The sequence below is a fragment of the Triticum aestivum genome, chromosome 3D (assembly GCF_018294505.1).
Source record: "Triticum aestivum cultivar Chinese Spring chromosome 3D, IWGSC CS RefSeq v2.1, whole genome shotgun sequence".
Taxonomy (NCBI): Eukaryota; Viridiplantae; Streptophyta; class Magnoliopsida; order Poales; family Poaceae; genus Triticum; species Triticum aestivum.
In genome coordinates this window covers 362478783-362493795 of record NC_057802.1, presented here as the reverse complement: position 1 = coordinate 362493795, position 15013 = coordinate 362478783, and the positions used below count along the sequence as shown (strand labels likewise).

The 15013-nt window shown below is 40.3% G+C and overlaps 1 protein-coding gene across 1 annotated transcript in view; it reads right to left on the bottom strand.

Annotated features, from left to right (window-relative positions):
* LOC123078909 (uncharacterized) overlaps positions 1 to 8739 on the bottom strand; it is a 15252-nt gene extending 6513 nt beyond the window's left edge. The window contains exons 1-14 of the mRNA XM_044501559.1: positions 8380 to 8739; positions 7279 to 7438; positions 6128 to 6220; positions 5666 to 5768; positions 5410 to 5572; positions 4697 to 4871; positions 3651 to 3770; positions 2953 to 3540; positions 2294 to 2881; positions 2019 to 2087; positions 1582 to 1695; positions 1244 to 1486; positions 883 to 930; positions 664 to 804 (exon numbers count right to left, since the gene is read on the bottom strand). Coding sequence (XP_044357494.1) covers positions 664 to 804; positions 883 to 930; positions 1244 to 1486; positions 1582 to 1695; positions 2019 to 2087; positions 2294 to 2881; positions 2953 to 3540; positions 3651 to 3770; positions 4697 to 4871; positions 5410 to 5572; positions 5666 to 5768; positions 6128 to 6220; positions 7279 to 7438; positions 8380 to 8504 — 2730 coding nt within the window. The 5' untranslated portion in view covers positions 8505 to 8739. The remainder of the gene's footprint in view (positions 1 to 663; positions 805 to 882; positions 931 to 1243; positions 1487 to 1581; positions 1696 to 2018; positions 2088 to 2293; positions 2882 to 2952; positions 3541 to 3650; positions 3771 to 4696; positions 4872 to 5409; positions 5573 to 5665; positions 5769 to 6127; positions 6221 to 7278; positions 7439 to 8379) is intronic.
* Between the last annotated feature and the right edge of the window lie 6274 nt (positions 8740 to 15013).

Below are 15013 nucleotides of genomic sequence, written 5' to 3'. Positions count from 1 at the left end.
TGAGAACTGAGAAGCCATATGCTAACCCAAAAGCTCGAGCCGATTAGGAATGATGAGCAATGCACTTATACTTCAACACTCCACCTCACGTTTGGCTACCTCAGGCCTAAACATGGACCGAAAGTGGACTGCAATTTATTTTTTTATCCAAACTGCGCCAGCCGGTCTTACTCTAGACCTATTGTCTCTAATACCATGTAGAATTGCATGCACCAGCCAATTCACCCAAAAGCTCAAGCTGATGGGGAAAGGTAGGCAATGCACTTATAACAAAACAGTGTTCAACCAGTTAGGCATACCACAACAAAATAATTCATGTTGTTTTATCAAATTATTAGACTTCAAATGCAGCTAATACAGCATTTTGGACGGGAAAGTCTAAGGCATATCCATATTCAGTCTCGTATTTCCACTGGAGCACTTAGCCAATTAGGCAATGATAAGGTGGGTGATGCCCGTGACCTTCATGCATATAAAGGAACCGCTGTTCTGACAGAAGAAGCTAAATGGATAAAAACCCTAACCCGTATTTCTTGCTATTGAATTCGGTAATCAAGCAAGTCGGATAATCAGTATCTATTTTCCATTCCTATGGGAGAAGATGAGTGCATGCTAGACTACTCAATGCTTACCATAACAAGGATCCCAATCATCAAGAATTACCTCAGATGTAGATTCTTTTGAGGTTGTGAAGTTAACATCTGTCGACACACCATGCTTATTAGCAATCGCCAGAAGACTGTCTGTGGCAAACTGCTCAACTTTTTCTGATGCATATGTTAGATCATAGAGCTTTTTCGCAACCTAAGAAATATAAATGTATCAGCATTATGGAGCGCAGTATTATATTAAAAAAAACAGTTAATGGATGCTGCTGCCTACCAATCTAACCGCCTTTCCTCTGACTTCATCTTGAGAGTGAATAGCACACTGCAAATTCATCACAATAAGTGAGGCATGGTTTGAGATGGTAAATAATGTGACACCAGCAGCATAAAAACATGTCATTGTTGTGAACTCAGATTTGTAGTGTCATAAATCAAAGTTATCCTAAGATAGTAATTACAATCATGAAATATTGAGTGTTTGATCTTAGAATACATGGGGTTATAACAGAGTTGATGGTCAAATAATTTAGTGAACTCGACACCAGAATGCAGGCCACGAATAACAGAAGCAGCCTCGGGGAAATTGCAAATTTGTAAATGCCAGTCATACCAGTTGAAAAGGGAACATTACAAACCTTCAGAACAATATCCAAGCAAGCTTGCCGCAATGGAGGCCGCCCTAAAATAAGACTCCATACTGTTCCCAGGCCTTGAGTGACACGGTCACCCTCACTGTCCTTTGTTTGTTGGTTGTTGCCTTGTGACATGCAAAGACCCTCAAGGAATCTAAACAGAGACTCAGGCAAACATGGGGCATCACATAGAAGTTTACTGAAAGATTTATCTGAAGCAGGTAGCACGTCAATCAACAACTTTGCCTGGGTACAAAACAAATGGAAAAAAAATGGCATGTAAGTTCACCTTTTAGCTGGAAGACAATGAACAGATGTCTGAATAGCATGTGCTAACTTACAAGTGATATAAAGAACTTCTCGTAATGTTCAGAAGTAGATATAGAACTTTCTGGAGCATCAGCAACATTGACACACTGCAGCTGATACAACACATGCATAGCCAGTTCATGCCCCTAGGAGAAATACATGCTACAAAAGTGAGAATCGTGTGAAAAATACAACTTGATATGCAGTGTGATAGATCATGATGAGTTGATGACTCGTGTTCTGTTTGAGAAATGGGAATTATAAGTAGAAAATACACAAGCCAAACCAGCTCAAACACAGCACAATGTGTTCAAGGTCAGTTTATATTGTGTAAAACCTTGATTTACCAGCATAATCACAACCAGAAGCATACTTGAAGTACCACAAGCTCAGGACAGGTGGGCACAACTGTATGCAAGCTGAAGGCAACACAGAATAAATAAAGATATAGAGCACCACGATAAAGTACCTTTTGATCATGATTATGCAAGATAATGTGCGTCTGAATCAAATCCATAATATTATCATCAGCAGTACTCTGTCCAGTTACAGATGATGAAAATCAGAAAATATTACTTGTGGCAGAACGAGCATATAAATTATCGATATTAACACCGGTAATTTCGAAGAACTCTAGCAAAGTAAACTACAAACTGGAAGTGTTATGCATTTGGTCTACAGAAAAGGAGTTCAGGAACAAAACAAATAAATAGGGCTACAGATATTATAACACCAAATGAATACCTGAGCAACCAAATGAGCGAGCAAGGAAAATCTTGAATTGATGCTATTTTTCTTGTAATCATCAATTATCCGCCCAATAGCTAATTTGTGCAGTGAGATTTTCTCACTGTCACTTAATTCCAAATGAGATGGAAGAAGTGGCAACTCATGATTAGTATCCTCTGGTGTGGATGTCTTGGAGACTGGTGAAAAGGGACCGACCTCCAAATCCGTACTATCAGATCCGTTGTTTGAAATAGCTTCTGGTGTCAAGGGATTGCTCATCTCTTCATTGACATCAGAAGAAGGAAATCCGGCTTCCACCGGTGGGTACACTTCAAATTTTGTCTCTGGTTCTGTGGAATCATCCAAAAACTCAGATCTCTCTTCATCCATTGGCTGATGAGGCTTCGAAGATGGATGCTCCTCATCTTCATTTTTTGGTGGGTCCGCTGAATAATCTGCACACTTTTCAATCTTCCCATGAAGAGGAGAAAGTGTATTTGACAAAGAATTTGTCTGATGCACACTGGTAATTTCCACCGTCATCTGCATGGGACTAGTAGCAGCAGGTGCAACTGTTCGCCGTGGATCAAGGCGGCGAGGATCCTGCAACACATATATTTTCACAATAGGAACTTCTGTGACTTCATAAAATTTGAAGTAAAGATAGATCGTACTCTTCTTGGGTCACGCTTTGAATCAGAAACACCAGGCATGACAAGGACCTCAGGTGGTGAAATGCCTGCTCCATCTGCCGATGGTACTGATTGTGCCGTGAAGGGCAAAGAGTGCAGATTGCCTGGTAAGTTCTCTGTCGAGGGATTGGAGGGGGATTGCAAATTTGGTTGAGGGACACTCTTATTTCTAGCTAATGGAAATGGTGCTTCAGGTAGATGCTTCATTGTTTCAATTACAATGTCAGCCATGACGTCTGACTCTACTGATGAGATGAGAATACCAAGGGATTCAGCTCCTCTTTCCCCTTCAGCAAGTAAAGCACCTATCATTTCAATCATCTTCTCAACAGGAGATACACCAGTACTCAAGAGAGATGGGTCAGAGGAATGACCCATAACGGCATCATTTTCAATCTGCATCTCAGAATAATCAGGTATTCCCTGAACTGGGGGATTCGAAGCTGCAGAGCTATCAAATCTTGCTCTCTTAGCCATGCCCTCGGCCATAGCAAGAGTGTCACTTGATCTGCCTGCAGAATTCTTTCGATTCACATCGCCATACGACATCTCCCATGTTGGATGCTCGTCCTATTAATATGAGAACACAGTAAAACTCATTGCAAAAAGCCTATAATAAACTTTAAAATTAGACATGCCAAATCCATCAAGACCAACCACATAATCGTTCACACATATACCTTGTTAGTACGACAAGCGCGCTCTATATTTCTAGACATCTTCTCTGCCTGCCTAATAATCTGTTCTGTTGCTTCACCTGGGCTCAGAGCTCGAAGGCGCCTTACTAGAACTTCCTTGGACTGTCCAGAGAAAAATGGCTATGGTTAACTTGAGAAGTAGCATAAAACAATCAAAAACCAATTTCAGGATAATAAAGGAATTAAGTTCAGCAAAAATATTAAGGAAACAATATAGGGTAAACATATATGTACAAATTCTACACAAATATGAGAAGTAATCAAAGAAAACAGTGGCAAAATATTGTATGAACGCTCCAAATAAATTAAGGCACATCCCAGAAGAGAGCGAATAAAATCTAGTGCATCCTATAAACAGATACAGCGAAGAAGTGACAAGCTACATAGGTGTGCATATTAAAAAATCAATGAAGTGATAACCAAACTTCTCTAACGCACACATGAGCCATGAGAGCATTATCATTGTTTTTTACGAGTAGGAACTCGGCAATGATCCATCAAGAAAAATAGGACGTAATCATGTAAATAGACCTGAAGCAATGAACTTTCAAGTTTTCATAGCCAAATTTGTCACTGTTCTAGAACCAAAGAAAAAACAATCAGCACTGTAGCTATCCATATGACAAGCACAAGCTCCATAGACATGAAGCAACAACTACCCATTTCACAAATAAGAGCAGATACAGCTCAAAGAGTTTAAAAACAAAAATACATTGACTGAACATGTCAAGTGTGACCTTCATGCATGACAACATCATGAGATGGAATGTGCAATTAAAGCAAGATTTTTCTAATAATCAACCATAACAGTTGTACATTCGTTTAGCTGAATCAGATGACTTTTGATATGAAATGTGTTTGTTCAACTGAATAGTTTAACAACACTACCTCAACTAGATCTACAAGTAAAAACTGTAACATGGGCAGTCGGAAAGAACAAAATAAAATGCATCACCGACATAAGTATTTTTGTACTTGAAATTTAATAAAATGGTAGAAGAAGACATTGCTAAATAAGGTGAGCTCACCTCAAGCATTGCCTGGCAAGGACTACGTAGGAACCCTAAAAAAGCTGTTTTCAGGGAATATTTCAGGCTTCCTGAATGAGCTCCTTTTGAAGTCTCCAAATTAGGGTCAAACCCAAACAACACTGAAAGGGCACGGTCATAGTAAACCGGCCTACTCTTTCCAATAGCTGCAAGACTGACATGTAACCAAGAACTTATATTTCTGATAATAACAAATATGTTTATATCACAAAGCACATATACAGTGGGAACATGGAGTGGAAAGAGTACGACATGAGTAAAGTGGCTAGCCTTAGAATTATGACAAATCACTTACAAATTCAGCAAAATAGGATAAACATGTGGGTAGGTCGGAAACCATATGAGAAATTGATTGCATGAATTAAATAAACCAATTAACAAACAACTTAGCAGATACCATCAAATATTTATCCATGGAGGGAACTGGTGAAAAGAGGGCAGGCTGGTGATGGAGGTGAGATGAACAACTTCTTCATATATAGATCTTCATCATGGGAATTTGGGGTGAAAAGAGTAGGACAACACTAAAACGGCTACATCAGTTATGATAATATTACATGCAAATTCAGAATTCAGGAAAAATATGTGGTCCAAACATATCAAGGGAGTAGTGTAAAGAAAGAAAGCTGGAAATGGAGTGAAATGAACAGCTTCCACTTCATTTAAGCCATACAGCTGGTAGAAATACTTACGAATTAATGGTGCCAACTAGGAAGGATCCTCTATGAGCATAAGCTGATTGCACAATATCCACAAGGATGATGAAAGTCCTGTTTGCATCAGCTTCCAGAACAACGGGATCAAGTCTAGGGTGAAATTTAGCTAATCGTGAAGCATCAAACCTACGATTCTTTCCTGTTTGTAGAGTGAATATGTGATTGGTTAGTTTGAAAGAACATTCGGTAATATGGCCCGTCTAATTGTGATCGAGAATCGGGTAAATGATACCTTCGATTGGCTGCATTCGGTCACTGTTGGATTGAGGTGTGAGGCACAAGATCCATGTTTCAATGAACTTTACAGCGAGTAGTTTAGATGCAATAGGAACAGGCTGTTGTTACATGTCAGAGAAATAATAGTATTAGCCAGTAAGTTGACTAGAAATGCAGAAATTACAGCGATAGCTGTCATTATATTTACGATATTCTCATAAGCACTGTAGCGCGGCGTAACATAGACATACAGTCAAAGCTCTCCACAAAATCCCTTCCAAGGATTTAAGCTAAAAGATCAGGACAGTACAATAAAGGCCAGCTACATGTCAACATGGATATGATACACATGATTTACTGCTAAAACCATGATGTGCTGAATACTGATCGCAAATATGATAACACAACAGCAACAGTTTTTCATGACATTATTGAAATTTCATAAGGCTACATCAGCAATAACTATTATTAAACTAACCTCACGCATCATAACACATACTGCATCCTTGAACTGGTTCATCCAAGCCCACATCTCTTCAAGCCAAGCATCAACTCTTCCACACTCGTTAACCTAGATTTAGCATTCAAGTGACAAAGTGAGTGCTAAGATTAAGGAGAAGAATTAAGCTATCCTTACCAAGTAAAGAACATGTAAGGATCAATAAGTAACAAAAGAGATGCAGACAGGAAACTTTTGGAGACTTCAGCAACATACAATCCAAACAAACATTTGTATCCTCAAAACAAACTAAAAATTAGGAAAAGAAGTCATGAGTTTTCTTTTATCTACTCCACCTATAGGTAAATTTCCTCCTTGACCTGTGTTAACGGTAAAGTCATGATTCGTAAATTAGTCGACACAAATACATATCAAACCAAACCTAAGACCATTATATGATGCAGTAGTTAAACTAGTTTATGACTGATGGAAGAAGCTTTGTTTTGTTCTTTTTTTTACATATCTGTTTTGTTCTTGATTAGATGAAGCTCTAGTGTTTGCACAAAATACCATTAGGTTGAAGAATAATTTTTAATACTTCGGTACAAAATGTATGTTTAATATGTAACTTATCTAATGGGTTTCATTTTTCTAGAAGTTTCTTTCAGCTTATAGAATCAGATTTCATGAAAACAAAATATATTTCTTACTGCTAAAAATTCTTATGGTTCCAGTCAGTGAATGAATATGATCATGGATACTACAGGAATGAACTATTTGCTAAGGATTCAACTGGGCAATAACAGATATACACAAAAAAGGCTACTTCAAATTTCTAACTGGGAAACGTTTAGGCTGTATTTTCTTTTCATGGAGATATGAACAGAGGAATCCAGTGCTTTTATTACCATTTTATTATTGGTATGACTGTGTAAGATGGTTGAGTGTAAAAAACAAAATGAACTGGAACTGGAGGTAGTAAACCCCTCTTTGTAGGAAATCATTTTATGTCAGGTATTTCTTTTGACGTAGTTTTCACTCGGGAAATTGTTTACACAATCCAGCAGACCAACAGAATTAGGAGGAGCAAATAAAATAACCTCATCAAACAACAGCAACACCGCAGCAGGTAGTAGTTACAACAGTGTATTTATTTACTCATTGATAAATATCTGTTTTACAAAATAGACCTGAAGTGCCATCTCTTCCAATACAGCAGCAAATAAATTTGTCCCACTAGCTATAGATTGCTTAACAACTGCAGGATCGTCATGTTTCAAAAATGACAGCAAGTTTGGCATCAGCACAACCAAATCTTCTGTTACATTACTGTCAAGCTCTGTCAGCAATCTGTAAGAAGAAATAGTTCCATGAGTACCACTGAAATAATTCTTAAAGTAATAATCAGGGGACAGACTTAAGCATTATATATTCTTTTTGACCACCGGAGAACCATAAATTGAAAGGTTTGTCATACAAGAAAACCCATGAATCAAGAAAAATAAGCTATCAGCAAATAATCTATATTCAATGAATAAACACCTCTATGCACTGGCATAAAAATAATATACCCATCTAAACACAAATGCTCCTAAAATACGACTTTGTTTTGACAAAAAGAATCTCACCGAGGCCCTAAAGACTACTCAGATAAGTGAATGACTATGTGCATATTCCACAACCCTCATCAAGGCCCTATAGACTATTCAAACGAGCGACTGATTACGTGCATATTCCACAACCCTCAATTCTTCCTCTTTATTTACCACTCCAGGGTCTTGTCCTGTCCTTCAATATAATTACTGACAAAGAGGCACGGCAAACAGCATTGTCCTTCATTGCTCCATTTTGTTATAATATTATTTTGTCAAAGAAAGAGTTGTGATATTGTTTCTTATACATGTGAAAGTGAAACCACATAAATGTTCTCAGGTTATTGCCAATTCAAACGGAGGTATTTCATGTTCGCATTACTGCCAGTTATAGGCTTCAACATGAGAACTAATAATTCCCTGGAGATTAAGAGACCATCAACCCTGCTAATAAAGATCATAACTTGCTCACGAAATTCTCGGAGAGCAACGCTTTACCTCCTCTGGGAGAGCAGAGCTAAGCTCGCATGCATCTACTAGTAAATACTACAAAAACTTTCCCAGCAAGTTCACTAGCATGGGCTCCAGCCAAACTAAAAAAAGCAAAATCCTGAACATAGCCAACGTGAACCTAGAAAACTATCCATCGCGCATGAGTATTCCAGATATCAGGTAAGGGGATAGGGCCCCGGCGCTCACCTTAGGGCACGCGACGAATCGAAGCGGGGAGAGGGGACCTCGCCGCGCTCCTGCGGCGGCGGCGGCGCCTCGGCAGCGCCGCCACGCTGCTCCGGCCACCGGGCGCCGTCCGCCTCGAATTCCATGGCCCGGGGCGGCCAAAACCCTAGCTGCTTGGTGCAGCGCCTTACGGGCTGGCCGCTGCCGCGGCGGGCTAGGTCTCGGCTTTGCGGTACGGATGAGGAGGCGGCGGCGGCGGTGGCAATGGGATTGGACTAGGGTTTGGGCGGCCGCAGAGAAGGAGGCGCGACGGGGAGAGGAGCGCAGCGAGGAGCGGGCCACGGGGGATACGAGGAGGAGCGAGTAGGAAGGGGGCAAGGGAAGCGCCTCCTTGGCTGCACGATTATTGTAGTGCTGGGCCGCGTTTCAGCCGCTGGGGAGGCCGACGGGTGGTCCCCGCCTACGGTTTCCCAGGGACCCACGTGTAAGTTTTTCTTAGGGGGACCCACGTTTAAGGTTTTTTAAAGGGTCCCACGTGTAAGTGAATGCTCACCCTTTTCGTCCGGTTCAAAAGCAATGGAGCTTTTGCAGTGAAGCGACATACCAGCGCCCGAGAAGGATAACCCCCATCGTCCAAGCAGGGCGGCCCCTTCCCTTCGAAGAACAAAACGGATTGCATATGTTGTGGTAGAAATTATTTGCTTTCCAGCGTGAAAAAACAACGGCCCTCTCCCTTGAAAAAACGGTTACCGGTTTATTGATATATTTTAAAAATTATTATTAATTCAAAAAATGTTCACTTATTTTTAAAAGTGTTCATCAATTTATAAAATGGCCATAAAGTTTTCAAAAAATATTGTAATTTTAAAACCAGTAATTTCTAATATGTTAGTGAATTTTAGAAGTTATTCGTGGTTTTTAAAATTTTCCATGATTTTAAAGAAGTATTGTAGGTAAAATTTTAAAAATGTTCACAAATAAAAATAAAAAAGGGCAAAAAATGAATGAACACGCGAAGGAAAAAACAACAACAACAACAACAAAACACAAAATAAAACACTGGGAAAGAAACCTGGAGCAAAAATCGCTACAATCAGCGCTCGCGCTCAAAGCTCCCTATTGGGTCGACCTCTCACGGTTATCATTGTGAAGAGTGCATTTGATTAGTACTCTACGCAATGATCGTGGAAAAGGAAATGTCCCACTGGCGACATCACCATGTCTACACTGATGTAGGCTGGCGCCGACTGTTGTTTGATCTGGCAGTGCTCCTTCCCGAGATGGTGGAATCCCCTCCCACCCCCTTCCCACTCTCTTTGTCTATTCTTTTGTTCGGGGATCCAAGATACCAAATCAAATTCTTTTGTGAAAATATTTATATTAAAATACTTCTGATGGTGTAAGACATTCTATAAATTAGTTAAATTCTTTAGATAGCTAAACAAGGTCGGACTCAAGTATGAGCTGAAAGTATGCCGCCATCGCCGCTCCATCGTCGGGGTCGGCCTGACGGTGTATCATGTGGTCAAGAAGTCATCATGCTAAGGTTTGGACCAACTCCCCATAAGAGAATATGTCAATGTAGAAGCCCTGCATAGATCGAAAAACCCCACTGTAAGTGAATGACCACGCTTTGCGTTTGGTTCCAAAGCAATGGAGCTATTGTAGCGGGTTCAAGTATCTGGCCCAATAGAAGAGACATGGGCTTACTTTAAACCTCCTTTCCCATGGGTCAGGCGTCTCTCCCATGGGCTTACTTTAAGAAGAGCGCCCCACCACTGGCAAGGAGATCATATTCCGCTTTATGCGAAGGATATCCCCAATGGGACACCCAAGTAGGGCAGCTCCCTTCTTCGAAAAACAAAACTTGTCTCATATGGTGTTGTAGAAATTATTTGCTTTCCTCAATGAAAAACTGGCAAATCTCTCCTTTCATAAAAAATGGTATATATATGTGTATATATATATATATATATATATATATAATATATATACATATTATATATATATATAATATGTTCGCCAAAACCTCCAATTTAGACGAAAATTGCAAGTGCATTTATAAAATCTTTATGGGTTTTAAAGAGTTTGTGAATTTAAATATATTCATGAATTTATAAAATAGTCATACTTTATAAAATGTACTCATTTCAAATATCTTCATGGATTTTAGAAAATATTCATATGTTTTAAAACTATTTACGATTTTAAAAATGTGTGTAATTTTTTTAACTGTTTAGAAAAAATTATTCATAGATAAAAAATAGAAAAGGAAAAAACAAACAAACAAAAATGAATGGACACCTGTAGATCAAATCCAGTAGGAAAACCACAAAAGGAAAGCCTGGAAAAAAACTTGGAGCAATAATCAGCGCTGGCACCCAAAGCTCCTTATTGGGTCGGGTCGTCATGGTTCGTGTTGCGAAGAATAAATTTGATTACTAGTTTACGCAACAAGCGTATAATAGAAAATGTCCCACGGGCGACCTCACCATGTCCACATCGATGTAGGTCGACGTCGACTCTTACTCGATCTAGTCGTGCTCCTTCCGGAGATAGTGGAATCCCCCCCCCCCTCCTACTCTCTTTGTCTATTCTTTTGTTTGCGGGGTCCAAAATACCAAATCAAACAAAATTATGAAAAACTATAGATCTATATTAAAATACTTCTAATGATATAAGACATCCTACAAATGAAGTGAATTAGAACCAAGTCCTTAGATAACAAAACAAGGTCCATCGCAAGTATGAGCTGAAAGCATGATGTCGTTGTCGTTCCATAGATGGGGTCGTCCTGACATTGTATCATGCAGTCGGGAAATCGTCATGCCAAGGTTTGGACTAACACCCCATAGAAGGAACCGTCGTCATAGAAGTCACTTGTAGTCAAAAATCCCAAAGCCAAACTATCTTCTAAACAAAATGTATGGTGGCACCGCAACGACGACGAGGAGAATGTTGTTGCGAGGGAAAGGGTGATACGTAGCGTCAGGGAGGCAGACAAAAATAGAGGCCACTATCTTGTTACTGCCTAGTCTGTAAGGGTCACGCTTATGTCGTTGACGCTGCTAGAGGCCCATAACACCACCATCGCAAAAGAGGAGGAAGAAAGAGATCGTTAACTCGGCACCAACATGAAGACACATGAAGCGACCGCCCATATCTGAATGTCCCAAGACGGCGCAGACATTGCCCCATAGATCAAACACCAATAGTCGAGAGAACTTTTATGTATTGTGATGGGGGACAAAATATGTAACACGTTGAGAACTTTTATATAACAAGCTGATACTTAGTGATTCGTGAAATGTGAATTGTGATGTGTGGAATACGAACGATCATATATAAAAAAAATAGGTTTTTTTTTATTTTGACAATTACAAAATAATTGTTTCTATAATTATTGAAGTGTTTATCTCCAAAATCAATGAAATACTTCTTTTTTGTTTGATGAAAGTACAATTGAATTTTTGAAATAGGTACTGAAATTAATGAAAACTAATGAGAGCATCTCCAACAGATTATGTAAAAATTTGTCCCCTAAAAAAGTTTTACGACATGAGAGAGAATATTTTAGGGCAAAAGAACAATTTTTGCCGTAACAGATGATGTAAAACGGGTGCCCTGAAACTTCCAAACTTTAAACATGATCAGTGCATATTCCAATATTTGAAACACTAAATTCCAAATGTTCAACCTCAAACACACTACTATGGACATACATGGAAACAACATAACCGAAACACACTCCTACAGACACAATACATGCATACTACTCATCGTCCTCGTCCGACTCAATATTGATCTCCCCTAGGGGCCTGTCTCGTGGCCATTGTCGGTAAATGGCTTCATGTTCTCCTCCTCTTCATCGAGGCATCCCCCTATCAATCTCGTCGAAGAACTCGTCGACCTTGGCATCGATCCTCCACTAATGCTCCTCGTCCTCACTCCTTCTCCTTCGTGCGAAGAACTCGAGCTCCGCTGCCACGACGTCCAGATTAGCCTCAACGAACCTCGCCATGGCCATCGAGCCCCTCTCATGCCCGCTGCGCTACCCCACCACGAGGCAATGTGCCTTCTCCTCCTTACAAGGCATGACCCGCACTTCAGGGGCAAGGAACTCCGCCTGTTCAAGCAACATACCGTTCAAGAAATTGAGCTCAGACTTGGGCCAATACCTCCAAGCCACCACATCATGAGCACACGCGGCGAGCTGAAGTGTGGCAAAGGTGTCGAGCCACCTCCGTCGACCATCACAAGTGATTTCAAAGCGAAGCTACCCGACTGCCGGAGCCGAACACCGCGGTAGGGCATGTTGTTCGCGGTACGACTATGTGGAGGCAACGGTTGCTGGTGTGGCGGCATTGTCGGCACGACGTATCCTGCCGGGCGATGGGGCGGCGACGATGATTCTTGACGAAACGACGGCTGAATGGGGTGGGGTGGCCGGAACATGTAGATAGATGGAGGGGGTCGTGCATCCGGCGCTGGCGGATGATGGGGCATCCAGAATCGGGCGGCGGCGAGGCAACAACTTGCGTGTGGGCGGGCGGCGGGGCGCATAAAGGCGGAAAACGGGTTGGATCTTGGTGGCAGCATGCAATGCCATAGCGGTGGCGGTCGTATTCAACAACATAGGCGACACACGGACAAAGCGGTTGTGGCAGGAAGCGGTTGTAGCTTCGTGCAACACAACTTGCGTTTGCGACGGCTGCGTGAGTACTGCAAAAATGCCGTGTCGGGAGGCTAAATTTTTAGACTGGCCAAGAAAAATTGCAACAACATTTGTAGATACATCATCAGTTGAAGATGCTCTGAAATAGTTAGTGTGCAAATGTTCATGTAAAATATTTATTGTGATATGTGAAATTCAGGAAATATGTGGAATATGTTTACTAAACTAATGAAGTATGAGTGTGATAAGCGAACCAGTCAGTTTTTGAAATAATTGAATTCACGATCTTCCTGCAAAAAAATGAATTCACAATCTTGTAAATGAAATTCTTTATAACACTTTTTTTTGAAATAGGTGTAATCACCATTTTGAAATAATGAAATAGACTGGTTCGCTTTTTGAAATAACTAAAATCACAATTTTGATTTCTTTGCTTATATCCATTACAAATAAGTGTAATCACATGTTTTAAATAAGGAAATAAATTGAATAACTTATTTTGAAGTAGTTTTTTTTAATAATTGAAATCATTTCTATGAAATAGCTGGAATCACAATTTTAAAATATCTGAAATCACTTATTTGAAATAGATGGAATCACATTTTTAAAATAGTTGAAATCAGTTACTGTAAGTAATTGAAATCAGTCTTTGAAAATAATTGAAATATATTGATGGGGCGAAATCATATTTAAAAAATGTACGGATGTGGTGAGATAATTGAAATTGCTTTATTTAAGTGATATATTTTCTGAAATAGTTGAAATGACTAATTTTTAAAATAGTGAAATAGTTAAAACCACTGTTTTTGAATTGTGAAATAGTTGAAAACAAATGAAATCTCCACATCATTTTGTATTGTTTTTCTTCAAAAAATACTTATTTGATTTTATTTTTCATATAAATACACAAAAATGACATCAGAATATATACATTGCCCAGAATACGGAGGAGCGTAGAGTGTGCAGTGCTGGATCGATGTGGTTGGCTAGCAGAACCGCTCGAAAACATTTTGGCTCCTGCAGACAGCATCTGCGGTGCCGAACTCAAATCATAACGTCTGATCTTCTGCAGCCATCCGAGCATGCATGAGTAGCTGTCAATATGGCATGAGGAATGGGTCAACTAGTACAACCTATCTGAAAAGATCTGAAAAAACTAGTAATCTCGTAAGGAGTCAAGGACACATTATATGCACGGACACGGCATGATGCCTCGATTTGTTTCTGCAATATTCTGTGTAAACTTGTCGCCTGATTGAGGCGCAGAAGTATCATGGGCAGATCGGCAGCAAATATTACGATTCGATGGCAGCTCAAGTGCGGATTTTTCAGGCAAACTTCGCATGCGCGCGGTTGCGAATTCTCTTGAGCAGAAAGAAAGTAACCCAAGATACTGCACTTCCACAGCACAATAACATCAACTGATCAAGTGTAAGAAAAGTTTAGATATTGCATTTCTGATCTACCAAGTGCACAGCAAGAATGTCAAGCTTTCTCGCCAAAAAAATGTCAAAAATCTAGCAAGGATTCCCTCAAAAATCTACCAAGTACTACTACACATGAACGAATCGTCAAGACCTAACTCTGAAGCCTGAAAGCCAGGGCAAAACTGGGAGTCTTGGACTTGAACTGAATACGCCGATCACTGATCCTGATCTAATCGTGGTGGCAGAGCAGCATGACGACGCACCGCCGGATGATGTAGAGCCTCGCCTTGTGCTCCCTCAGCATCCTGCTGAGGCCTCCTCCCCGCTTCCCTTGGTTGCTTGGCTTGCTCATCCTGGTTGAAGAACGGTCAAGGTGTTTCGCTTCAGAATAGAGTTGCTGTTTCTGCTGAGTCTGGGCTCTTCAAGTGTTTATGTCTAGTGTGCTTTGATCTCATAGCATCTGGCGGGCTTTATATAGGGGAGGAGCCCCGGATCGCCGGCTCTCTCGGCTAGTTGTAGCTTGCAACGACATGTTCCGTTGTCCAGAAAAATC